At 39.5% G+C, this 27,938-nt stretch overlaps 2 protein-coding genes across 14 annotated transcripts in view; one reads left to right on the top strand and one right to left on the bottom strand.

Moving 5' to 3' along the window:
• Positions 1-27,938, bottom strand: part of LOC308631046 (uncharacterized protein) — a 159,354-nt gene that overhangs the window by 73,145 nt on the left and 58,271 nt on the right. The window contains exon 2 of one of the 3 annotated variants that reach the window (XM_081261918.1): positions 25,844-25,875. The exons of the other annotated variants lie outside the window; for them this stretch is intronic. The gene's annotated coding sequence lies outside the window, so the exon portion shown is untranslated. The remainder of the gene's footprint in view (positions 1-25,843; positions 25,876-27,938) is intronic. 3 annotated transcript variants of the gene reach the window in all.
• Positions 1-27,938, top strand: part of RBMS1 (RNA binding motif single stranded interacting protein 1) — a 214,373-nt gene that overhangs the window by 172,271 nt on the left and 14,164 nt on the right. For all 11 annotated transcript variants that reach the window (XR_014018103.1, XM_081261910.1, XM_081261914.1 and 8 more), the window contains exons 4-6: positions 2,132-2,223; positions 11,355-11,512; positions 13,393-13,472. Coding sequence is in view for 10 of the 11 variants with exons in the window: in XM_081261910.1 (XP_081118036.1) it covers positions 2,132-2,223; positions 11,355-11,512; positions 13,393-13,472 (330 nt within the window). In the remaining variant the exon portion in view is untranslated. The remainder of the gene's footprint in view (positions 1-2,131; positions 2,224-11,354; positions 11,513-13,392; positions 13,473-27,938) is intronic.

The raw sequence follows: 27,938 nt of genomic DNA, 5'->3' as shown, positions 1-27,938 counted from the left end.
AACTTCCAAGGGATTGATTATGTATCTGATCATTCATACATGGCTGCACATGGACCAGAACACACACACTTGTAATCAGAAAGGGTGAGGGCAGATCAGACCAAGAGGTTGGAGATTAATATATATATAATAATCAGACCAACAGGAAAAGCTAAGGTAGGAGCAGAAATTGAGAATACCTGCTTATTGTTATTTATTGCAAATGGCAAAATTGGTGGAAAACTTTAAACATCCACTAGTAGAAGCTATGTCATTTGATTGTCATGGCCATGTGTTCATTTATGACCTGCTGAAGAGTGCACACATGCATGTGCATCCATCCTCAGAATACGATAAGTCAGCATTAACAGCAAATTTCTCAATAACACCCAAAATACATTTAACCTGATCTCTAACCTGGCAGTTGAGTAGCATTCTCTGCTTTGGCCTCGATCAGCCTCCTCTTCTTTTCCTAACCTGGCTATTTCACTGTTGTCTAAATCAAACTGGGCACAATTTCAGTCCAATTCTAAGTACTACAAGGAAGCTGCATTAACATTCATTTCTCTGTAATCGATAGTCTGTCTACTCTATTTCATTACAATTTATTTTGTTACCAGGCAATATTTTTGGTACCAGTGCTACAAACTGGACTGTTTCTGAGGCTTTCTCTTTGCCCATGTTGCTGTGTGTTTGTCTATTTTGACACTAGTACCATGCTGTCTCAATTGCATATAATTTCTTCATAATATGTGGAAATCAGTGACAGACTGACTCCCCTTCCACACAACCTCCACAAGGTACTTTCCTTTTTCAAAATGTACTTACTTTGAAATTAATTTTGTAATAGTTGATATGAGTTCCAAGGGAGACTCTGGTACTTCGCTTGGAATCCTGTTCCTTTAAACAGTATACTAAATATAACTCAACCTTCCCTCAATCATGGAGTTATCAGACTGAAAGAAAATCTACAATTCTCTGTTTTAATACAGCAGTACTCTCAGGATCTGTTGAGATTCATGGGGCTGCTTGCTCATATGCTGTGGAAGTCCTGCTCTTTGTTCAACTTTTCTCTTTTATTGCTTGTTGTGGTTTTTCACGGCTAGGTGCCTTCATCCATGTGCTTGCTTTGTAGCCCTGTCCTCATCAGAACCCCTTTTTGACTAATTTTCTGCTATGATTTCTTGTGGCCTGAGAAAACAGATGACCAGCTTGTTAAAAATGTGAACCTATGGATAAATAAGCTTTAGACCACAACCTCTTATAGGTGGTTATTTGTTTTTGTGTGTGTATGTTGCATTTTGGTTTTAGACTTTAGGTATCTGGAAGCATTTTCTTTCCCTCTTTCTTTTGAAGAGATACAATGAGTTGTATTTTAGGTAAATAGTACTTTTAACCAGTTACCAAAATTTAGGTTATCTTACATTTGGGGTATCTAATGTTGGTACTTATTTTAATTTTGAAAAGTAAGGTTCTACAGAATAAGCATAATTTTTGCCAGGCATGGTGGCGCACACCTGTAATCCCAATAACTTCGGAGGCTGAAGCAGTAGGATTTGCAAATTCAAGGCCAACCTCAGAAAATTAGCAAGGACCTAAGCAACTTAGAACTTGTCTCAAAAAAAATAAATAAATAAAAGGTTGTGAGAGCAGGCCTGGAGATATAGCTCAGTGCTAAAGCATCCCTGAGTTGAATACCCAGTACCAAAAAATAAAGAAGAGACAACATAATTTTTGCTGCTCTCATTTGTCAGCCCAGTGGGATGGCTCTTATCTTCATTACCACATCATTAAAAGCAGTATTTCTCTGAAGTTGTTTCCTGCCCCCTCCCCACCTTTTCTAACTTTGGTTGGCAACTGAGATGTCATCGTTTTCATAGTAACCATAGGACACCTAAGAAGATCTTGCATGGGACAAAGCCAGTTCTCCTCTCCACATGGCACACACACTGGGAATGGAGGCTTGTCTGGCTCAGACTGACCACCAGGAGGAAGAATTGAGGATGTCCCTGCACTGCGGCTGTGAACACCTGTGTCCTCTCATGGTGTTTTCCATTTCTTTTGTCAGAGTAGAGACAAAGTGGAGTCATTCTTCTACTTTTCACATAATCATAAAAGAATGACTTAATAAAAACTGTGTTCTGCATTTCAGGTTATGGTTTTGTTGACTTCGACAGTCCTGCAGCAGCTCAGAAAGCCGTGTCGGCCCTGAAGGCTAGTGGGGTTCAGGCTCAAATGGCCAAGGTGAGTCAAGCACTTTGCTCCTGAAGCCTCTTCCTGCACCATTCCTTGCTCCCTCTGTCCCTGCTAGCCACAGCTCCTGCTAAATATCTGCTCTGTGTCTCCACATCCTCAGCAGTAGTACTCTAACAAATATTATACATTCCTCCTAATTTACCATGGGAAGGAGGATTTATAAATGCATACAATTCACATAGTAAATTACATAACATAAATAAATTTTTAAAAAATTTCTCAGGGTAAGGAATGTGCCTGAATGTCCAAGGATTACAAAATGGAAACCATAAGTTTCTTGCTTAATGAATAGCTTAGTGTACAGTACACATAGATGCTAATTACTGTAAGACATAATGTTTCCCTTGAAAATTTTTTTCTTTTGACAGTTCCTCTCCAAGTTTTTCCCTAGAATCTACAATATCATAATTTAGAAAGGTGAATTGAGTTAACCAGCCAGTTATTGTCTCTTTCTTTTCATATTATGCTCTTCATTGAAGATAGTTTAAGATGCCCAATTCCTTTTTCAAAAGACATGTTGATGCCTTAGATTTGATGCACTCCAGAAGGGTGACCATCCCTGATCTCAGTTACACAGACAGGTGCAGTCATGATCACAAAGCTGAGGAGACCTCCAATTGTGCTCCTTCCTACTTTCAAATAGGCACAATCATTTTATTAAGAAAAACTAAGATTCAGAAAAGAGAAGAACCCATGAAATGGCATGGTTTGTATTCTGTAACAGACCTTCTGAAACTGCCAAGTTTCAAGTTTGAAAACAGATATGACAACAATTGAAGATCCAAAGACAGGGAAACTACAGGTATATCTTCATAATTGCATGTAGGTACTAGCTGTAAGCATATAACTCAAGCTTACATTTGGGCAGCAAAGACTTGGGCATAAGTGTCAATTCAGTCAATGTCACTTTTAGGTTATATGCTAATAGCAAGTACCTATAGTGCAATTATGAAGAGAAGCCTGTAGTTATATAGATTTTTTTCCCCAACTTTGGATCTTCAATTGCTGTAGGATCTGTTTTCAAACCTGAAATGTGTCACTTTGATATTTTAAGCATTCTTTTCAATTCAAAGAGGCAGCAATGTTATATTATCTGGCTTCATGAAATACTGAAAAAAGGAATTTTCTACTGTCCTCTGCTACTTCTAAATAGTAACAAATGATCATTTCCTAAAGAGCACTCCCATGTCCATAAGCAAAGGTTTATTGAAGTTAAAAAAAAAAAAAACTCTGAGAAAGAAATAAATTATCTGCTGAGACCTAAAAGCCAAGTTACCGCTTAGACCTTAACAATTACAGGCTACTGAAGAACATGTGTGCAACTACCAGGATAGAGGCTTACTTTGAATGAAAGAATGAACATAGATACAGATTTTAGGAATTAATAGAAGGAATCACATTTTAAGGTAACCTTGCCATAGAATGTTTTTAAAGCTTTATGTTGAGTTGCACTTACTTTGGATTTTCTTGAACTCCAGAGTAGAAGTTAAACAAAACTATAAATAGTAAGCATCATGGGCTGGGGTTGTGGCTTAGAGGTAGAGTGCTTGCCTTGCATGTGTGAGGCACTGGGTTCGATCCTCAGCACCACATAAAAATAAAATAAAGATATTGTGTCCATCTATAACTAAAAAATAAATATTAAAAAAATAGCAATGATGACTTTTAGATTATTTGTCCTCCATAAAGAGTAATTTCCTGTAATATTGTTGAGAAGCAATGAAATTTTAAGTATATTGTAATTATGAGATACCAGCTTTGCATCATGATTGGCACAATGTTTAATCTGGCTCTGTAAACAGTGAGCAAATATTCTGTAAGCAGGACTCTTAGGGGTTCATTCAGAAAACCACTCTTCTGTCCTCCACTGCGAAGCTCTGGTTGGATAAAATCCAGGGCAGGTCCCATGACTTTTCTTTATTTCAAAAAAGTCCCTTCACTTGCTTCTTTCATTTCAGGTCTTTCTGGTTGATTTTAGAGGATGGTGGGTTAGAATGCCTCTTTATTTTTCATGTCTAAACTCCATGAAACACACATATCCTTTAATACATTTCCAGGCACTTCTGTGTGTATTTACATTGCCCAACCTCAAAATGATATTTTAGACAAGTCAATGTATGGGGAAAGCCTTAAGTTACATTTCAAATAGAATTTGTCAAATGTTAGGATCTTGTGGAAAAGCTTTGAAAGCTGCTGAGAGTCCACAAAAGGGATGTTGTGTCTTGCATGCCACTGTTGCAGAAAGACATCACAGTCTAGGTATGTAACAACTATTTGCTGACAACTCTATTGATTATCTGGTGACCAGGAAACAGTGTCTTGAAGGTTTCCGTCCCCACATAATCGTTTATTACATGTGTATGTACTCATGTAGATGTGTGTAATGAATGTATTTAGTTATAATTTTGGGAATTTTAGGACAGTCAATTTAGTTATATTTTAGAAGACTGGTTTGGGTTGTGACTAATATGTAATACATTATAACTTGCTTATTTAAAATAATATGAAATATTTTAACGTTAACATTTGGTTAACTTTTTGACGCTGAATATCTGGTTTTCAAAAACGGATTGTTCTTTATATTAAGTGTTCAGTGTTTCAATATCCATCCCTGTTTGACAAATTCCAAGTGTCCTGTAACATCAGAGTCTCTCCACCTGATCAGGTCTGTTCCAAACAGCATGGTTGCGGTGGGATGGAAACATGGGTGGTTTCTTTTTTATTTATTTATTTATTTATTTTTTAGTTCTCGGCGGCGGACACAACATCTTTGTTGGTATGGACACAACATCTTTGTTGGTATGTGGTGCCGAGGATCGAACCTGGGCCGCACGCATGCCAGGCCGAGCGCGCTACCGCTTGAGCCACATCCCCAGCCCAACATGGGTGGTTTCTGTTTCCAGAACTAGTGCTTCTCCTGCTCCCACCCCTGCTGTGAGCTCCCTATTTGCAGCTCCCTAACCCTCCAAGGTTGGAGTAGCAGAGGTAATCTGGTGTTGATTTCTCTGGCCAGGCAGCAGACTGATACTCTCTCTCATGGAATGCTTCTGGCATTTTTCTTAGTTGTTTACCCAACCACACCTTTCCTTTCAATCTGATCTTTCCCCATAATCCCTTGAAGCTAGAGAATACGTGTCCTTGGTCTGGAAACCTCAAATGGAAGGCCATCCTCAGCACCATTCTTCTAGGACTTCCCTGTCCCCTAACCTCCCTGGGGGGTATCTAACACAACCTGGAGCCAACTCTGCCTATGGGCCTACTTCTGATCCACCTTTGCCAGCCATCTGCAGTCAGTTTCTTCCCAGCCATACCTGTAGCCCCCTTCAACCAGCATTTCTGCTTCCAGATTACTCAGCTTTTGAGTGTAGCATGGACCATTGTATCCAGCAAGCCCGTGGGACACAGACCAGGCCTGCTGATTGGTCTGTTGAAGCCCCTGCTGCTGGCCAGATAATGAGAGGGAAACAGCCCATATATTGAGACTCACAGCACATGCACCTTTCTTTCCACATAAAGCTTATTTCCACTTGTCCACTCTCTTATAGACAGACAGGAGGCAGTGTTCACATAAGCATCCCAAACCAGTTCTCAGCCAGTTCCTTGAAGACTCTCTCTGATTGCCTGGTTTCTCACTCTGGAATGTGGAAGCACCAGACACCCATTGTTTTATGGCCTCAGTTGAATCAGAGTTAGAAAAGGGCCTTTTTGTCAGCCTGTTAACAAAATGCAAAGGCGATTTTGAGTGCCCCTGAACACTTGCCCTAGGATCATTCCCAATGCCTGAATATTAAGCAGCATATTATATTAAATATATACTATTTTGAAAAATTCTTTACGTTTTTAGTCAACAATAGGACTGGGTGTAGATTGGTACTACATGTCATATCCATGGTGCACTTTGAATGCCAGCTTCCCCATGGGTTGATAATGAGCTCTGTTCAAAGACCTCCATGGTAGGCTTTATACTGTAAATTGGCTAGGAGAAATGATCCCTCCCTCCATCATCTGTGGGGAAGACCATTGTGCAGGATTAGAGATGCTGGTCATGTGCCAACATTTTCCATAGTATGAATTTCTTCAGGTCCCTGTAGAATGACTTGAGTTTCTTTGATCTAAATTCTTTTTTATTATATCTTTATAGTTAAAAAATGTATTTTATAATGCTAGCAGATCTCTTGTTCTGTACCATAAATTCAAGGGTTTTTCGAGTCCGCGTTTGGCTTAGCCTCTTTGTTCTGTCTTGATAAAGGAGTCTTTGGCGTGTATCTTTTGGGGAGAGGATTTTTAAAGGAAGTTAATCTGGCTCCTGTGCTTGAGTGACAAGGGCCTGTCACTGTCCACTTTCCTTTAGTGGACGAATCAGGATACACCTATATGTTGAAAATCCATATATTAAACATAATCAGAAAAAAATAAGGGCCATTTTGGTGAGGGAAGGGTAAATGCAGTGTTTGGCTTGTTGATTGAGTTCAGAAAGGATCCCACAGATGTTCAAAACTGCAAATTGAAACATTAGAGACCAGGGATTTTTTTTTTATTATTCATGTATTTTCGATGGCTTACTTGGTCCTTGCCACGTGGTAATATTTTTTTGTTTTGTTAATAATCAAAAAAATCATTTAAGTGAGAGGGGGAAAAAACTTCCTTCTGAGCCTAGGCAGTTATTGAGAATTAAGAGAGAGATTTTAGCTAGGTGCAGTGGTTCTTGCCCGTTATCCCCACAATTGGGGAGACAGGAGGATGGCAAATTCGATGCTATCCTCAGCAAGACCCTGTCTCAAAATAAAAGTTTAAAAAGGCCTAGGGATGTAGCTTAGATATAAAGCACCTCTGGGATCAATCCCCAGTTCAAAAAGTTAAAGGGGGAAAGGGACATTTAAAAATTATATTCATGGAGTACCCTGATGAAACGTCTCAAATAGAAATGGCCTTGGGCCTTTTGGAAAGTCTATTTATGTTTAACTTGGGAACTAAGATGTAAAATGTGAATAAACGTCAATGATACCTATTAACAATGTGACTTCTCTAAACCTTTGGTACCTTCTGAGGCCTGCTGGAGGTCAGCAGATCATTGGGTGCTACTTGGCTGATGGGAAGCTTGCACATTTTTCTCAATAAATGGGTAGTCACTGAGCAGGAATTTAGTCCTCACAACACCCCTGGTCCACCATGCTCCAAGCAGTTTGCAATCACATGCCCGTGAGTGGCTATCTGCTGGTTGGTATTCAGTACAAGAGAAAACAGATGTCTGCTCTTCCTGCCAAGTCCCTTTCTTGCATTTTAGGAACCATTCCACACGCACAGGGAGGTTTTTGTTAATTTCTTTCAGATGATGACTGAGTGCTTTACACCATGTGGGACCTCCAAGCCCCGCTTTTCTACTCAAGTGAACATTAGTACCCATTTATCCCTCTCATGGCTGATATGGGATCTAGTTTTCCACTTGTTAGAGAGGCCCTTGAATCTTTTCCATGTCTAGGGACATAAAGAGGCCGTTGGTCCCACTTTTGTTTAGCCACCTATAATTGACAGAATACATTTATTTTTCAGACATAGCAACTTATTATTCAGACATAATACAACAGTGTTATGGTTGTTGCCGATTTTAGGGAGACTAAATTATCCTCAGTGTGCAAAACATCACCAGTGACTGAAAATATTATATGTTCCATTCACAATGAATGTATGGTAAAGAACACACAGACACTTTGGGATTAGATATTTTTGTGGCTTGAACTGCCTCTTGGAGTTTCTCCCCATTCTTTGGTGGTTAGTTTGTTTTTTAACTTTAAAATTACTCTAACATTATGGGTAGTATTGAAAAATAAATATAAGTAATATTAGCACTAACGGTCATCCCAAATGAAGAGACCTAAACAAGAATTGTTGCTGTTGAAAACAAACACACATACAAAATAAAGACTTTTAGGAAATATTTACATCTATTTAGATCACTCTCTTTCACTATATCCAAGAAAGAACTAAAAGTCCAATTTCTTTCTGGATTATGATTCTAAGCAATTTTTTTCTTCATTGATAAACTTCCCATTTGAATCAAGACTTTGTAGAATGTGAAATATTTTTATTACTAACTTCATAGATGCAAGAAACTAAAACACAGGTTTGGGAAGTACTTAGTATCTACGTTGTAGCCTCACTCTAAAAATTACTTCATTTATAACAAATTCTCCTATGAGCACTCTTAAACATTAGTCATTGAGAGATCTTCATGATTATAATTTTAAAAAGAAAGTCTATAATACACATACACATAATTTTGTAAGTAACATTTTTAAAATGCTATATTTTTGTATAAAGAGTATTTTGCCCTTTGATTAGGGAGTTTTCTACTTGCTTCTGAATCTGACTAAACATGATTCAAAAATCTAAGGTATGTTGGTTCTCTAATTCCCCTGCTCTGTGTCTCCTACAGTTTCAAACTACAGTTTGTCCTTCCTCCTACTCCTTCTTACCTTCCAGAAAAGTGAAAGATAAGAGAAACATGGTTTATCTTCCTGAAGTGTCAGTGTTACTCCATGATATTAGATCAGAAATATTTTTTTCTCTGTTAAAGCTCAAATTGTTAAGAAAAAAAAAGTAAAAAAGCAATATTAAGATAAAGCACAGGATTTCAAGGAAATTTTCCAGCTCTGGCAAGGCTGCTTTGGCTTTTGCTCATGGACTCTTCTGGATACACATTCTACTTGCCCTTAGCATTCCTTATGTGGGAAAGTCTAAGCAGCAAGGGTTGATACAATAAAACCAAACTCCTAGATAGCCTTTCACAGTTGGTTTCAACCTCTTGCCTTCTTCTTGTTCCTCAATTCCCCTTTCGTCTCAACAAAGTGTCTCTCAGCACCACTGTCCTCCCATCTTGACTTGCACACATCTAGCCTTCACTACATGTTTCCATCTCCCCTGTTTAATTGGAAGCTGTGAAAAGCAGGACTAGGTCATAGTTATTTTATAGTGAGAGTCTGTGAAGTGTGAAGGGCACAGGAAATGTCCTTGAGCTCATTGAAGCCACAGGTTCTCTCTCTCAAGACCCACCCTAAGGACCAAGAACTCTGTGCTGGTTGGTGCAGGGCCAGATTTATATACTAACAAATACTCGCTGGCACTCCAGGAAAGCCTCAGAAAGTTAGGGGAGACTAAGGCCAAAGGGAGATGGCTAATAGAGGAACTGGACAGTTTACTGGGTTGGTAGAGGTCTACATTGGAAAACGTTAGTACCTAAAACCATTTTTATTGATTTTTTTCCCTGTTTTGGAACACTGTATATATTATTGTCCTATATCTATTAAATAAATCAGTTTTCAAATTTGAAGACATTAAAGATATACTTTTTATAGTAGACAATAGATTTTGCTCAACGTAAGATAATCAATAGTACCACACTGAACTCATCCAAAAACCAAAAAGACGGTTGCCATTTTATTTAGCCTGTGAATAGTTCAAGATGGTGAGTGTTCTGTTTGCTATTGAGCATTTAATAGTTTTTTTTTTTAACTTTTTCTTGGCCCCACATGGCCTGCTCAGACTGTCTTCCTTGGTAACAGGCAGTTGTAAGAACAGTACTTATTGGTCATAGTTGTAATCTTTGATAACTTTAGTTCTTGGAAATACCAGGGCATTTACCTAGGTACCAGATCAAGTGACTGATTGATGATTGACTTTTGCTGGGCTAGGAATTGAACCCAGGGTCTCAGGCATGCTAGGCAACAGCTCTATCCCTAAGCTATAACTCAGCCCCTAATTTATTTTAAATCTTACCCTGTAAGTATAGCACAAAAGGTCACTGTTCACTTTTTACTTGTGAATTATAGAAAAGGAAGATTTTAATTTCAGGATTAATTAATGCTGGTATACTTTGAAAAGACTTTATAAAAATTCAAACATGCATAGTGCTTCACATATTTTTAAAGTACTGTGCATTTCAAAAATCTAGAAAGCTATAATGGGTATGCCATTTCATTTCCAAAGGCTAATCTACAAATTAATGACTTTATTAATAGTGCTTATTATAGAAAAATTATAAGCTGTCCTATGCTTCAATACATAAAGATACAATTGGTTAATAAGATCAAAGGAAAGGCTAATTAAGGTTACACTAATCTCATTTGCAGAAGTGAATTTTGATCTGGTCAGAAAATATTCTAGTTGTCAGGTAAACTTTTTTCCTGGTGATTGACATACCCTACTCCTCATAAGGTTGCATTTACTAGCAATCATATCTGATTCTAGCTGATTCTACCCCCAACAAAGGAAAGTCTGATGGAAAATTATCTAAGAGTACTGCTTCTCAGGTTTTCATATGCTTATGAGTCACTTGAGTATCTTGTTAAAATGCAGCTTTTGATTCTGCAGGTCTGAGGTAGGGCCTGAGACTCTGCATTTTGAATAGCTCCCAGATAATTCCTAATAGTATTGCTGGTCCCTGGATCACTCTTTGTATAGCACAGAGTTAGCACACCTTCTCTCTCCATCTACTCTTGAGTTCAGCTTTTATAAGATTCTAAAATTTGACCTGCCCAGAGTTTACCATTTTATATGGCTTTGAGTTTCTCTTTTGGATTAAGTTAGGAGCTCTTCTTTTTCCATTGCTGATCACTACTTGAAAGTCATATGGACTTTGCTGTAGGGCAGATTGGGGAAAGCCTATACTGGAATCCACGTGACTTGATCCAGAAATCTTTCTCATGTATCTCTAAATTGAATTATTAGCAGTAATAGCCTCCTGCTTGTGCCTGAAATGAACTCCTAAAAATAGCAATGGAAGAGAGGTTGGTTATTTTTGGAAACACTGAAAATAGCTGAGAGCTGTGGTTTCTGAAGGGCACCCTCTCCAACTCAGCATCACCCTTTCCAACATGATGCCACTTCCACCTCTGCCGAGAAGGGCTCTGAGAACTAGGTCAGACCTGTACACACTGTCCAAAGTGTGGACACTGTTTTCAAGTGTCCAAGGTGATGTTAGTGTTCCATGGATCCCATGGTTTCACTAGATAATACTTTAAAAGGATGTGAGCAAAGAGGGTGCCTACATACAATTAGATATGTTAACATAAATATCTCTCCTTCTCCTAGAAATTGATAGACAATTCTCTGTTCTGCTTTAGCAACAGGAACAGGATCCTACCAACCTGTATATTTCTAATTTGCCCCTGTCCATGGATGAGCAAGAACTTGAAAATATGCTCAAACCCTTTGGACAAGTTATTTCTACAAGGATACTACGTGATTCCAGTGGTACAAGTCGCGGTGTTGGCTTTGCTAGGTAAGCATGCTGCCCTCCCTTTATTATACCAGCAGAAGCTCTGTTGAGTTATCCTACAAATTAAAAAAAAATAATCAAGCAAATTTAAGCCAGGCTTATGGGCACCAGTGTAAATTTACATGTAATTTTTAAAAAATCTTTTGGAATTTCATTAGTATTCTTGAAACAGAGCACACATATTTGCTGGCTCAAGGCAAAGAAGTATTATATGAGCAATAATTCTGAAAGTGTTTGTGTCTTATGTTCTGATTAAATTAATTTTTAGGAAATTAAATTTCTTTAAAATGACAAACAGTCTCCTAAATTTCATAGATAAATCAGTATGTTTTTTTCTCTTTAGACAGAAATGTGATTCATCATCAATAAAGTGAGTTAATTAGATTTTTCAAACATTCATGAAAGAAAAGGATTTAACACCTAACTACCACATAAATTTAAATATCTTATAATTCTCACTTTAGTTTTTTAAGAAATAAGTGCTCCAGATATAACTAAAGTATCTTATTCCTCCATTTTATCTCTTCCTCCCCAGAAAGGATACTTTAGTGTAATCATTAATTTGGTTTCTAGAGAAAATGTATAAAACAGAAAGAGCTTTGATTTCAGAGAAATTCTAATCCTAAAGCCCATTAAAAAAAAAAGCTGATTTTACATGATACATTATTTAGGAACTTGTTAGTCTTCTGCAATAACAATATCTATGTGTTTTAAATTGTTAACTTAGACTTTGGAAGAAAAAAATGCTGACATTTTACTTTCATATACAAGACAGTCACATCCTGCCACAGACCTGTGTTATGAATAAAGCATTATTATTACATATTACTTTATATATGAGAAAACTGAGGCACAGAGGGACTTTTCCATCATCCACTAGCGGGCAAGGGCCATTAATTAGTTCTTCTGGCTTTTAGTCCATTGTTCTGTTAGGCCAGACAATTTTATAATAAAGCTAATATATCAGTAAATAGTAAGTCACCAGGGCCAGCATCTCAAGTGCACACTTCATTGGTGATCTGGGTGGGACACCAATTGGCTCGACAACATCTCCTCACCTCCATGGGTGTTCTTCTGAAAGCAAATCAGGGGTACCTATCCAAAGACTGAGCCCAATTAAATGCTGCTGTTTTTCACATTGTCACTATCCATTAGAACTGAGGTGTAATTCTCTGGGTAGTTCAGGAATATGGTGTATTTTAAGTAGATTATTCTGTGTTTCTTCTATTGAAGAAATATAAATCAAAGTAATTTAAATACCTAGAAATGTTTCTCAAATGTTTTTAGCCATCTGTAGATATAAAACAAGTTATGAAGTTAGGCTTCAGCCTTTAATTAACTCCTCCAGAGCCAAGATGACAAAGAAGTATATAATTGACTTCACTAATTTAATTTTAAACCTGGAGCAAATGTAAAAGTCATGTGAGACACATCCTCTGATTGACACTAGCTATTATCACAACTCTTTAGTCTGTCATTTCGTGAATACTTAAAAGGGAAGATCATGTTTAAAATAACCAATATTCTAACAAGTAGCAAATATACTAGTATTTTAAACTGTTGCTTTTAACTCAATATCATGACTAAGAAAGCTTTTATACATTGCTTTTCTCAATTTTTCAACAATCAGAATGAATTTATATATTTGATATTAAACACTCAATATAATTTCTTTCTTACATGATTTAGAACATACTCTAGGATCAGTTATTTATCTGGAGAACTGTAAAAGCAACAGATAAAAGTGTAAACTATTAATATACATATATTTTTGCCTGATTTCATTTGTATCCAAAAAGCCTAAAAGAATGTTTGTGCATGCACAAAACAAAATGAAAACTAAGAGACTGCTACATACTTATGAACTTTGTTTTCATAAATAGGATGGAATCTACAGAAAAATGCGAAGCTGTAATTGGTCATTTTAATGGAAAATTCATCAAGACACCGCCAGGAGTTTCTGGTATGTTCTCCAAAATTTTATCAGTAGTCATTTATGTAATATGTATAACTTTAGTGCACGATGCTTCTTATAGTAAGAACAACTCTCATTTTGCTTTTTAAAATTTATATCTATATCAACAAATAAGACTCAAAAATTCAGCTTTTGCTGGGCACGGGTTGTCCAAGTGTTAATTGAAGTGGACCCAGAGGTAAGGAGCTGTCTGACTTGTAAAGCATTGCAAAATCCAACCCTCTGATGCACCAGCCCCCTTTCATTCTACCGGATGGCCATCCTTAGTAGACTTTCCACCCTTAGGATATGTCCTTTGAGGAGCGTGACACCTTCCCACCCCAGCAGTGCCTGAACTTCAGTCCCCACAGTCTATGTCCATTCCACATTAGCCCTTTCCCTCTGTTGTTCTGCTCTTCGTTGTTCTTATCAAGAACACTACACTCAGGAACTTTTCTAGCCAACATCCCATTCAGTGTCACTCAGTCTCACTCCCAGGACACCTGATCTGAAATACAAAGACACCCTTTCATTTTCACTGTTGTTATGGGTTTCTCTTTACCCATTTCTCATCCCTACAAGATCTGGTCTCCACTTCTGAGCACTAAAACCATTTCTTTAGTGACATCCTCAGATTTCTTGTACAGCAACCCTTGGTCACATCTGCTTGGAAGAACCATGAACTGGCATTGATCTTGCAATAATCCACTCTACTGATCCTGTTACACCTGGGCAACTAAGGATTGACACCATGGCAGTTGACACATTTTCATTTGAACCAGACCCTCAGTACCACTGGTCCCTGCTTGGCTTCCCTCCACCTCTCCCAGCAGTATTTCTCCCTTTTCACCAACCTGTACAGTCCCCTAGCTAGCTCTAGGCCAGTGAATAGCATTGAGATCGTCAGCTTACTACATCTTTTCAATATAGGGATCCACACCTACACCCACTCTTTCTCCTCTCCTTCCTCAAGGTCCTAAGGACAAAGGTTTCAGAGCTGTCTTTGGGATCCTGTTCCATCAGGGCCTTGCTCTGCCTCTCATTGCCTCTCTGTTCTATAATTACCATCTCTGTATTTTACTTGTAATTACTTATTTTCTAACAAAAATTTTTATTTTTTTATTAATAAAATAGCAGATCTCTGGTAAGACGAAGCAGTGAGAAAGTGGGAGAAAATTCACAAACAATACCAGAAACAAAAAAATTGTGAGCATGACTACAATAGACGTTTTTAACATCGCAGAGTTCAGTGCACGTATGCGCGAACTACTTTATGCCAGGAATTTTCTGGAAAAAGATATCCGTTTGTGTTTGAAATCGCTCAAGTCTGTGATCTTCAAACTAAAAATAAGCAGTGCTCCTCCCTAACTCATTCTCAAGCGTTTTTGAAGTGTGGTCTTCACTTCCTCACGTCCTATTCACACCTCAGCTCTCTCCAGTCTTCCCCTTAAGCTTGTAATTGAAATTCTTGTTGATAAACTTATTAGATTTGTTTGCTAGGACAACCACAACAAAACACCATAAATTGAGTGGCTTAAACAACCGAAATTTGGTGTCTCAGAGTCCTGAAGACCAGAAATTCAAGGTCAGGATATGCAAGGTTGATTCCTCCTGAGGCCTTCAGGGGAATGATCCATTCCAGGCCTCTCTCCTTGACTCATACTTGGTGACCTCACAGCATTTGCTTCCCTCTGAGTGTGTCTGCCTCTGGATTCAAACTTCCCCTTCTTCCCAGAACACCAGCCATGCTTGGACTAAGGCCCAACCTAACTAATGACCTCATTGTAACTTTGAAAAGGAGGTCACATTGTGAAGTATGAAGCATTAGGGGGTTAGGACTCTAATGTTTTTTTTTTTGTTGTTGTTGTTGGTGTTGTTTTGTTTCGTTTTGGGTGGGATCAGAGGGACAACACAATGCAACCCCTAATATTTACTTTGTGATTATCAAACTTGGGGACTTTCCTGGCTTCTTCTATGCTGTGTGTCTTATCTGTTGCATGAACTTTGAAATGTGCTGTCCCTTGCCTTTTGTTTCACTGATTTCTCTTTTCTTCCCATCTTGTACTCTTTCTCCTTTGTGGACTCTTGTTTCTTTTATCTGCTCTTAATTGTTGGTGTTCCCCTGAATTTCATTTTTGGCTGACAGAGTGTATCTAGTCTAAAGTTTTTGGTTACTGTTTATCGTAAGAGACTCTCAGATACTCATCTCTTGTCCTAACTTTTCTCCTGAGAACCAGGCTGCCTGGCCTCAATCACCTTAGGTTCATTCTCTCCAAAACTAGACCAGTGCCCTCTCCCATTAAAGTTAGTAGAATCAATATCCACCCAGATACTCCAGCTGAAAATCCAGGACTGGATTCCCCCCAGCCACCTGTGTCATCTCTCACACATAATCATTCAAATCCTTACAGTTTGTTTTGCTTTGTTTTTCCTGTTTCTAGAATCTATCTGCTCGCTCCATTCCTCCTATAACTGCCCAGTTTAACTTCTTACCATCTCACACCTGGACCTTTTCAGCAGTCTCCTGATTACCTGTCGTGTTGAAGCTTATATCCCCCAAACATCTGCCTGACTACAGCTAGAGAGACTTAAAATGTATATATACTTCAGCATCACTTTTGTGCTAAAAATCAAGTCCTCTCCCAGAAGAAAAGATACAGGATTCCAAGAATGACATTGCAAGCCAAAGGTGACTAGAGTCCTTCTTAGTCCATTCCCTGCCTTCTATTTATTTTCTTCCAGTACTGAACTACAGGTACTAGTCCTAGTGCATCACATTGCATCATTTCTTTTTTCAGTCTTTCTGTAGTTTCCAATGCCTCAGACCCCTTTTGGTTCCCTTTCACCTGGCTGTCTCTGCCTCACCCTTCAAGACTGTTCACACACAGCCTGCCTTCTCCCTACAGGGGTCTCCTCTAACATAGTTGAGTTAGATTCTGTCTGCAAAGCACCCCGAGGATGCTCATCTGTGTTATTGCATTTACCAGGTTTACATGTGTCAATCCCGCTAAACTGGAAGCTCCTAGAAGTCAAAAACTGTTTTCTTGTCTTTTTTATGTGCCTTCCCAGCACAACGCCTGAACTGTGCTTAGCAATAACCAATGTTTGTTGGTTTTGAATAAATTCCACAGCATTATAACACCAAGACAGTGCTACCTCCTTACAAGATAGCATATGGTGGGAAAATTGAGATGCCTTTTGATTTGCAGCCAGCCTCTAACAAGATGCCTGACAGCAGGGAGAAACTCTCAAAATTTAGGAACTACCTTACCTTGCTTGGAAGGAGGAGCTACTAGAATTTTTAAAATGGGAACAAAAAGGAAACATCTACTCTCCAGCGTCTTTTCTCCTCTGTAATTTTAATCATCTTATCTTTAGTTGGCATGACACATCTCAGTTCTGCTTCCCAGTCTGTATCTCAGATCAGCAAGTCATCTTCAGTCCTTAGGTCTATCATTCAAAACAGCCTCACTTTCCTGTCTTGCTTTAGGGTGTGCCGTAGGGTAAAAGTTGGGTCTCTCACTGGGTTGGGTAGAGGTCTGGAGAGTGGGTCTTTAACTATGCTACTCTGGCCACCTACTCATCAGAGTCTCCTAAGGGGAGTAGCCATATCAATTAGATGTATCCTAATACTCATGTGGAAGACCTTGCCCTGGAGCTCACCTATGAACAAAGGAGGAATCTCTGGAGGTGAGCAATTGCAGGGGAACCTATAAGAACAGAGCTCTCCGTGGCTTTTCCCCCACAGTATATCCAGCTACCTCACCACATTTTATATGTAAAAATATGTAAAACTGAAGTTAAGTAGATCCAGTGAGTTGAACCTAACAGAAAGATTGGTCAGGCCCCACTTCTAGGGAACAAGCCCAGAGGCCCTATGGAACATGTGCCCTGGTTTTTCACTCAGTACATGCCAAGAAGCATTGAGGTATTTTAAAGTCAGATGAATTCCAACCAGGAGTCATTGAAGTGATTAGTTTCTCCAGGGCTCCTAATGTTTGGTATTTATCCTCCCCTAGTTCCAAGGTTCCATCTTTAGCTGGATGACTGATGATGACGATTAGGGATTCACTTTAATTTTCTGTATCCAGTTGAGTTTCATTTCATAGAGGAACTAATTTGTAAGTCCCTGCAATACCACAGGCTACATTTGATCTTGTAGCACTAAAACCTGACAGCGCGCTGTTTCTGTGGATATATCTGAAGGTGAACTGCCTGCAGGCACCAGTTTAGAGCATAAAGTACAAGATCTGGAGGATGCTGTTCCCAGGAACTCAACCCCCGTGAAATAGCTTCCTTTTTGTTAAGTTAGTTTTGTTTTCCCATTGACAATCCTTGATTGAAAGAAAAGGAAAGTGAACGGGATGTTTTTAACCTCCACCCAAAAGCAAGAGAGCCTTGTGTGAACCTGAACCCTGCAGGTCAGACCCTCCAAGTTAATTCCCTGTGCCCACTGGCTTTTCTCTACTTCCCCTGAGTCATCCCCTGCACGCTGGGGACCCCCAAGCATTAGTCCCTTTGAAGGGCTGCTCACCCACTTACTTGTGAGCACTTCATTTTCTCAGTTCCTTCTTGCAGGCAGCAAGGAAAGTTGAAGGAGAAAAAAGCATCCAGAACACATTAATTTTGATGTTGAATCAATCTAGATCTCCCAGTTTCTTGAGTGAAGTAGATCTCCAGCTGCCACAGAATCCAAGTACTCTGACAGGAACTATCCCTAACCCTAACCCTAACCCTAACCCCTAACCCTAACCCTAACCCTAACCCTAACCCTAACCCCAACCTCAGTTGGACAGGTTTCTTATTTTCTCCAAAGAACTTAACAGTATCCATTGACTGTTTTCTTTGAAGTGGATTCACAGATTGCTGGCCATGTCCTTTCAAGGAGAAAAAAAAAAAAACTTCGATTTCCAAACCACATGTCAATGATGGTAGGAACCTATACACCACTGTAGCTGGTAGAGTTCTTCCAAGTTCTGCCAAGTGGCAAATGGGGCCCAAGAAACAAATTCCATATAGGTTGTATCACTGTACAATTTTGCAGTCAAGCCATTCTCTATGTTCTGAATCAGGTCTTAATTTCAAGCTCTAAAAAAAAATAAATATATATATATATATATATATATATATATATATATATGTGTGTGTGTGTGTGTGTGTGTGTGTGTGTGTACACACACACATATATAGTAGTTTATAATATATATGCACAACTACATATATATAAAGTAGTTATAGTTGGACTTTATTTTATTAATTTATTTTTATGTGGTGCTGAGGACCAAACCAGGGCCTTGCACGTGCTAGGTGAGCACTCTACCACTGAGCCATAACCCCAGTCCCAATTTCATGCTATTTCTAAATGCTTAATGATCTGTGCTGTGTTTTTGTCTTGGTTCCCAACTAGGTTGCAAGTTCTTAGGGGTGGGAGCTGTTTTTAGGTTTAATTTTGTGCATTACCCTGTACCAGCAGAAGTTACCATGTAGTTTCACAGAGCATTTTCATGTAGATATTATCTCAATAATTATGGCTATTTTGAGGAATACTTTGGATACCCTCTGCACATCAGTGAGGTTGAACTGCCTTTAGGGTAAATTTGAAATGTACATTGCAAAACTTGGAAGCACACTCTTTTGGAATTCACCTTTTCCCAAAAACAAGTCTCCAGTACCCACAAAGAATTTGAAATAGTTTTCAACTTCTTTAGATTCATTTTTTTTTCCTGAACACACAACATGAGAATTATCTTTGAATGTTTGTCAGTTTATTAGATACTGTCTTCTTCTCTCTTATTACTTGAATGACTGCTTCATAGCTTCAGTTTCTCCATGGACTGCATGTGAGTAGAATCAGCACAAGTAGATGAAAAACAAAAATATTGGCAGGCAAGAGTAAATTGAATGAGCATCCTCTTGAATGCTTAAATAATATAGGCTCATTACTAGGCAGACATATCATTTCATAAATATAGTCAGAAGATGGTTTATTTAATGATGCATGTTGTTTAGCTGGCATAAGCAGAATTACCCGGGATAGTTCCTGTCAGAGTACTTGGATTCTTGCATGTTTGGCACTTCGCCAAGTATAGAAAAGAAACCCACTTTCCTGAGACGCGAGTCACATCCCAACATGGCTCTTGTCCTGATGTGCTGGAGTCCTTGGAGAGGATCTGCTGATCTTGATTCACTGGTGGAGGCAATCAGTGCCCCAGTTAGTACCCAGGTCAGAAACATGCCCCTAAAAAAAAAGGAAACCCACGGGCTGGGGTTATGGCTCAGTGGTAGAGCACTCGCCTAGCACAGGTAAAGCACTGGATTCAATCCTCAGCACCACATAAAAATAAATAAAGGTATCCTGTCCAACTACAACTAAAAAAAGGGAAATCACCTTACACACAGTCCCCAAAGACACTTTCTGAAAATAAACTGAACAGTGAACTCAAGGAAGTCTCCAGAATACTAAGTAGAAGGAGATCAGCTGCACACATGAGTAGTCACTTCTACGTTACCCACCTTCCTGCCAATACATCTTTCATACTCAGGTGACATGGCTGGGTTTCACCATGGCAGCCGTACACACCCTGCCACCCAGCCTGAGGCATGGTGCTCAATGTGTAGTGCATGTTTACACTTCTACGAAAAATCTAAGGTTCCACACCACAACTTTTAATGCAGTCTGTTTCCGAAAGACTTTTTGAAAATCTGGTGCTTTCATGTCTGGTGTTACCTTATTTGAAAGAGGCTTTGTCTTTTCTTAGAGCAGATGCTTCTTTAAATGTACATTACAGTTTGTTGAAGAAAAGGATTGTTCATAAGATGTCTCCTCTTTCCTCACCCAATCCCTCTTTGTTCCCTGAAAATGTTGGAGCATTGTTCTTTATTTTGATTTGCCTTGGTTTTGAGTCAGGGATGGTTTGCAATAAGTCAGATTTGCTTAAAAAGTTCCCAGCCAGGATGAAGGGACCCACAGCTGCTTTCTCACACAACTTAGGTTCATTCCGTGGAGATTTTCAATAACTACTTAATACTTGCTCAATAAAAATTCCATTGTGAGGAAATAATATGTACCAGTTTTCCACACAGTGACTGTTAGAAACAAGGCTGGAAATTTTAGTTACATAGAATCAGTGTCCAAACTAGGAAACGTGGCCCCAGGCAGAAATAACACGGTCACCATGATGATTCAGGTATTTGTCTAAAAATGCACTTCCAGTACCTTCCTGTAAGAGAGAACAGTCTCTGGGAAGATGGGTGGGTGTGGTGTGTTAACTGGAACTCTCCTGGAGCTGAGAACAGCCCCATCACTCCATCTGCCCCACGTCACTGCCCCCACTTCCTCAAGACAAAGGCCCGCAGTGATTCAGCACTGCAGGAGACGGTGTGACTGCCATCTCTGGGAACCTCTTCATGGCTTTAGTGGAGTCAGAATAAGTCTGTGTGCTAAAGGCGGAGTGTGTTTCCAAGTGTCCTGTCACCGCGCCTGCAGGAGCTTGTTGGATTCTCAGTGCTGGTGTACACTCTGCCGCAGTGCTCAGATCCTGCCTGCGTCTTGATGGCGCTCCAGTGAAGTGCAGATGCGACAGCTGGCAGGCCGCCTCCAATCTTGAGCCTGTTCTGCATCTGCTCTCTGTGTTCCTTTGACTTTTCGGATTGGGTATGTGCCCAGCAGAGCTTGACAGACACTCTCGCCCACAGTTCATGGCTCTCTCTCTAGCGATCTTATCAGGGCATGTTCCCATGCCAGGAGACAGAACAGGTAATGTGTGAAGGAAGAATTTCAATTTTAGGAAAAGGCCTAGAGATGTTTCAGAGGTTTCTATTGTCCATCTGTTCCCTTAATATTCATCTTAAGCATTGTTACTCTGTACAAACAGAAAATTCTGGCAGCTCTCAAGACAAAATATAGTCAGCCCTCTGTATGGTTCCGTACACACCAGTTTAGCCAACTATGGATTGAAAATATTCAGGGAAAAAAAATTGCTTCTGTACTGAACACATACAGACTTTTTCCCCCATCATTATTCCCTGAACAATACAGGGTACCAGCTACTTACGTGGTATTTATACTGACTGGAGTGTTATACATCATCGAGTAATGATTTAAAATAGAGCAGAAGATATGCATAAGGGAGAAAGAAGAGAAGACTGATCCAGGCCAAAGCAGAGAATGCCACTCAACTGCCAGGTTAAAAACCAAGTTAAATGCATTTGGGGTGTTACTGAGAAATTTGCGTTAATGTTAACGTATGGTACTCAGACTATCTGTGGCACACGCTAGAACCAGTCCCTAGCAGATCCTGAGGGACAGCTATACTTGAAGATATGTGCCGTGCCCCTGGTACCTGTAGGACAATGGGATCATACCTCTGGGACTGTAGTCTTGTCACATCTCCATCCTCACCCACTGTTACAAGAGAGCAGGGTCTCATGCTCACGTGGTGAGAGGTGCCCTTCAAGGGCTGCTCTAACAAGGAATCATTGCCAGGAGAGCAAAAGTGCCAAAGAGTCCTGGGTGGCCAGTGGATCAGGGGCTGTCTAGCAGACCCAAACTTCAATCATATTCTGTACCATAGAGAGAAAGCTTGTTTTAAATAGTGATAAGGGACCACAAGGAGAGATTAGCAGTGTGTCACCCCCAGGGGACATGAGTGTCATACCAGGTTTGTGATGGGCTGCCCTCAGGGAGCTGCTATTACCATCGACCACACCCAGCTCACCAAGACCATCTCTGAGCTTTACCAGACTCTACCAGTGAGGAACAATAAATAATGGAGGAATTTTATCAAAGCACAAGGATCTTGGTGGAAGATGTGGGGGTTTTCTAAAAGGTGTTTGCTGGTAATTTCATCCTTAACTGTAACTTGCGCATTTCTTCATTCGAAGAGAAGCAACCTAGCCAGCCTGCTAGATGCCTCAGAATCAAATCCTGTGGATGGCAGGCCAGTTCCTAAAAACTTCTGAACCTTCTGAACCACAAGTCCCTCAACTGACAGTTGATCTTAATAATTCAAAAGTGTTGAGAGGAGCCAACATTCAAAACTTGAGCTCCTCCAATTGATGCAGCAAAACAAGAATAGCTGAAAACTCATTGAGACACTGTAAGCATTTTGGGTGGGGGGGTACTAGAAATTGAACCTGGGGGCTTTCTACCACTAAGATACAGCCCTAACCCTTTTTATTTTTAATTTTGTGGTAGGGTCTTCCTAATTTTCCCAGGTTGGCCTTGAACTTGTGATCCTCCTGCCTCACTTATTCTAAGCACTTTTTATGTTAATAATTTCAATACTTTGAAGTAGGTACTATTATCCACATTTCATAGATTTTGAAACCAGAAACATTAAATAATTTGCAGAGTCACTAGCTCATAAATTTCAAACTCAGGGAGAGTAACCCTGAAGCTAGTGCCCTGACCATCATGCAGTACGATCAGATTGACAGTGATCTTAAAAAGATAAATAAGATACAGAAATGTTCATAAAGTGTTATAAGAATAAAGAAAACTGGGTACAATAGCACATGCCTGCAGTCCCAGAGACTCAGGAGGCTAATGCAGAAGGATCTCAGATTCAAGGCCAGCCTCAGCAACTTAGCAAGACCTTAGCAAGACCCTATCTCAAAGTAAAAAAAAAAAAAAAAAGGACTGGGAGTTCAAAAAAGTGCCCCTGAGTTCAATTCCTAGTTAAATAAACAAACAAGCATGACTCCTTTTCAAATGGAATACTGTGAAACCATTGACACATGACTGTATAACAAGATAGGGAAAGATCACAATAGAAATGGTAGAAGAAAAGTATCTATCATCACAAATGTGAAAAATAAATGTAACTGCATAGACTTGGAAAAGCAGTAAAAATAGAATATTAAAATATTTATGGGGGGCAATAGAGGATATTGAGTTTTTGTTTACTATTTAACGTGATTTTACTATTGTCACATCATTCTTTTAGTAACCCTTCTTTGGTGGGTTGGGAAGTGAGGTGAAAGAACCAAAATCGAACCATGCAGAAATGAAGCTGATATGAAAAAAATTGCAAACGTTACTCTTCTCAACCTGAATAGTAGCCAGCAACACTGCATAAGGCATAGTAAAGGAGGAGAGACGATATTCCATCAAAGCCCCCCTGAGAGAAGTGTTTACAGAGAGAAAGTATAGCTGTGCCCATTGGGTAGGACAGAGGGGCTAAAACAGGAAATGGTGTTGTTCACATAAAAAATTAATCTTAGTAAATTAATATTTATTGGTTCCTTAGGTTGAAATTTTTACCAGGTAGTTCCTTACATATTGTTAGTGAGGCATTTTTAAAGTAACATTATCACAAAGAAAGCTAATGATGGTTGCTGAGTGATCTGGTTTTCCAAAATTGATGGGAGAAACTTCTATCGAGGGCAGTTTACATTTTGCAGAATATTAATTGAGATAAAATACTGCATAACTAGAAAAAAATGGTACTTTGGAAGGAGAGGTCATTCCATCTGTTAGTACTGTCATGTCTGATGATGAAATGCACAAAGACCTCACTTAGGACAGGCTGAGGAAATGTCCATTTCAACGTCTGAGCTCAAAAGACAGGTTAAGGAAACTGCAGAGATGTGCAATCAGGCATTTGTAAAATATCATCCCTCTCTCAAGTTTGGTTGAGGGCATATTGAAGAGTCCAGTAATGCCATGATCTTAGATGGCTCTTCAGTGGATACTACCTATGATCAGTGTTTGCATCTGAGGTGTTGCCTTGGGCTTCTCACAAGTGTGCAAGGTCACAGTCACACCATGGTTGTCAGGCTTTGAGGATGCATGTTCCTGTTGGTTCAGATGAGGAAGAAAATAACTTCTCTGTCGGTTGATGAGGAAAAGAACCTGATGTGAGAGACCTCATGAGATATCTGAGATTTACCCTTATTAAGGGGAAATTCAGCCTAGAACACTGTGCATATTTAGCAAAATAATCAATTTGGGGTAGTTTATATACTTTCTATATCACTTTAATTTCAGGAATGTGTCTCAAATCACAAATCATGTTATTGTTTTGAACAATAAAGAGTTACTAATATAGAAAAATGACCATGTAAGAGATTATCACAGGTGCTGGGTATATAGCTCAGTTGGTAGAGTGCTTGCCTCACATGCACAAGGCCCTGGGTTCAATCCCCTGCACCACCACCAAAATAAGAGAGAGAGAGATTGTCACACACTAATTTTGCGAAATTAATATACCCAAACCTTGCTCATAGCCCTATTACTAGTATTTAAGGCACTTCCTGTTATCAGTATCTGCCTTTTAAAACACAACCAAAGAGGCTAGCTGGAGGATCCCTCTGTAGAATATGCCAACATCCCACACCATCTCCCTTCAGCCTGTAGCCTGCACATTAGGCTCCCAGAAGCAAACTTAAGACATCCCCTCATTTTGAAGGAATCACAGGAGAGACTGATTAACCAAAGATCTCTCAATTTTTAACAAGCTTGCACACACTGAAAAATAAGTGGCTTCATGGCACAGATCTGGGTGTTTTGTTTTTCTGTGCAAAAATCTAACTGAAATCCTCTTACCCTTGCTTAGCATCATGGTGTCAGATAAAATAAATTAAGCCCATTTGCCACCTACAACACCTGTAAGTCTTCACCTAGTTTGCTTTTCCAGAGCACACAGAGAAACATTAAATTCCAGGCATGCATTCTTTCTCGTCACACTCTCCAAGTCAATGGAGCAGCAATTGTCAAAGACAGACGGCCACTGTCTCCACATCAGTACTTTGCTTCCACATAGCATTTCTATTTAAAACAAATCTCTCTAAAAACAGTACTGTGTCCTGTAAATGACTAAATGGGTTTTCATAAGATTGGAAATATTCTCTTCCCCATTAAACTGCATGCCCCCTGAAGGCGAGAACTCAGATCTGCCACTGTACCACTGGCTCTTGTGTCCCTGACACATAGTAGGGCATTAAAACTTCAGCTGATAAGGAGACCAGAGAGAATTTTGATAAAAGAAAAAAGCTGTTAGAATTTTATATTGCTTCACAAGCAAGACTCGGGCACTCCTAGTTCACTGAAACAAGGAGCCAGCAACATGTAAAAACTGGGTCATTTCCACTGGTTACATTATTTAAAAACAAGAAATTTGTTTGGCCTAAGAGATACCTGCCATACACACTGTTTCCCCTACTTACTTTTTTGCTTTTAGAGGAAAATAACATATCTTAATGGCAGCACAAAAATTGGGTGGTAAATATAATTCATTTTTGAAAGATTCAACTACATCTTGTTCCATGTGTTTCTCTGTGTGTGTGTGTGTGTGTGTGTGTGTGTGTGTTTCATTTTAAATGCTATATGTATTTGCAAACATGCCTTTACTACATATTTTAGCAGACTTCATTCTTACCTGAGATCTGCTTTTCTCTGACAGGACAGAATCTAGATGAAAACACATTAGAAGCACATTACATCCAAATAGGGACATTGGCCATTTATTTAACAAGTGAGCTTCAACATGCACCAGGGTCTTGCTACCAAACTGCCTTCATTCACACCTGCCCACCGAGACAGCCCAAGGGAAGCTTCCAGAATGAGCAACCTGGTCACCTTCTTTCCCTGGAAAGAATTATACTAATCGAGGGAAACAGTTTGTATCAATCACTGAGCACAGGAAGCGCTTTTTAAAAATTAGTTAAATTTCAGTCTAGGAGCTAGTTTTTATAAACCCTCTAGATAAAAGTGTCTGTCATGGTGAAGACCCACAAAGTGCCAGCTCCACAGAGTTTATTATACTCTTTTGCCCTACAGGAGTATGTGGAAGCAAAACCTTATAACCTTAAATATCATTGGAGAAAACATTCTACTATGAGGCCCTTTTCAGATGTGCAGAGAGTGAGATCTTGCCTTTCTTCATCTGAGTTCTTGTTCTGTCCGTCATTGTCAAGTAAGGCCACCACCCACCCACCCCCACCACACACACACACACACACACACACACACACACACACACACACACAGCCTGCACTTTCAGGCCTGCACTTAACACACTTTCACATTGACCCAGGAGCCTGAGGAGAGTTTCAGTGCTAGAATTTTAAGTAGCATTTGCCCACAAAGGTGAGTAACTTTGAGAGATTCCAGGTATAAAAAGTCCTTATTTGCAGAAGATTTTGTCCTTTATTCCCTCCTACTTGGATGTTATATTCTCAGCCCTAGTTTCTACCTGTCCCTTAATGACCCTGTAGAAGAATTAATATCAGTGATTACAAAACTTTCTTGCTTCATTGTATCTGTTCACCGTCTGTAATTGGTGAAGGTAGAATTTCTAAAAACACAATTTTTTTGAAAAGACAAGTAGTATGGTTCATCTGTATTCTGGGATTTGGCTGCAGTCCATCTTCTATCATACCCAGTTTGCCTTCTATGGAAGTTCCAAAAGCTCGGGTGGAGGTATTGGAGACAAGAAGGTAAACAAAGGAACACTAAAATTCTCACCAGACACCTAACATATTTACTCTGAACAACTACTACCTGTATTAGTCCATTTTTTCATTACTATAACAAAATGTGTGAGGCTGGATGACTTAATAAAGAGGCTTATTTAGCTTATAGTTCTGGGGATTCAAAGGGTGTAGTGCCAGTATCAGCTTGCCTCTTGTGAGAGCCACATGATAGGTGGTATCACTACGTGAGCATTATTACAAGACCAAGCCAGAGAGCAGTTCAGGGGTTGGGCTTGCTCTTTGTAAGAACACAGGATCCTGCAAGAACTACCTCCACTCCTTCTTAGGTTTGACCTAAGGACTTTCCTGTACGCTTCACCTAAACATTGCCACACTAGGGACCAAGCTTCCAATATGTGAACTATTTAGGAAATCATATCCAAACTGAAGCATACCCAGAGTACAGTTGCCATTCAGAAATGACTCCCATTCCAACCCATCCTTCAGGAGTGGTTCAACCCAGGAAGGGAAAAGCATGCCAACCAACAGCCTAGACAGCTCACCGAGACGGAATCACATACAGTTCGGTGTTTTGTGTTTTGGTAGAGAAATGTTGAGAGACACTATTGCCTCTACCCTGTCATTAGCGGGTGGATAATAGTGATATAAAATAAGAGATGAATTAGGATAATAAGCGGCAAAGGAGAAAGGAGTAAATTTTACACAAGTCATATTTTTCTCTTCATGGTTATTTAAGTTGGAAACAGAACTTGAAAGTAGTAATCATGGTTCTACAGTAGACAAAGGATGGAATGTGGGAACCAGACGGGAAGGTGTGAGTGCCTTTATTACATTAACTAGACGCAGGCAGAAAAATGCACAACTTCCAGGAATGCGCTGCTGCTTCCATCTCAGAAAAGCAAATTGAAAAAGGAAGTCAGGGGTGGCCTATTGTGCTGCCTGTGGTTTGTTATTATGTCTCTTAGTTATAATGAATGTGTCTCCTTTCAAAGAATCTCTGCATCTTTTCTACATTCGTTGCTTGGGTTTCCCTTTGTC

The sequence above is a fragment of the Spermophilus citellus genome, assembly GCF_964194105.1.
Source record: "Spermophilus citellus genome assembly, chromosome: 11".
NCBI lineage: Eukaryota > Metazoa > Chordata > Mammalia > Rodentia > Sciuridae > Spermophilus > Spermophilus citellus.
This window is presented reverse-complemented; position numbering and strand designations above follow the sequence as displayed.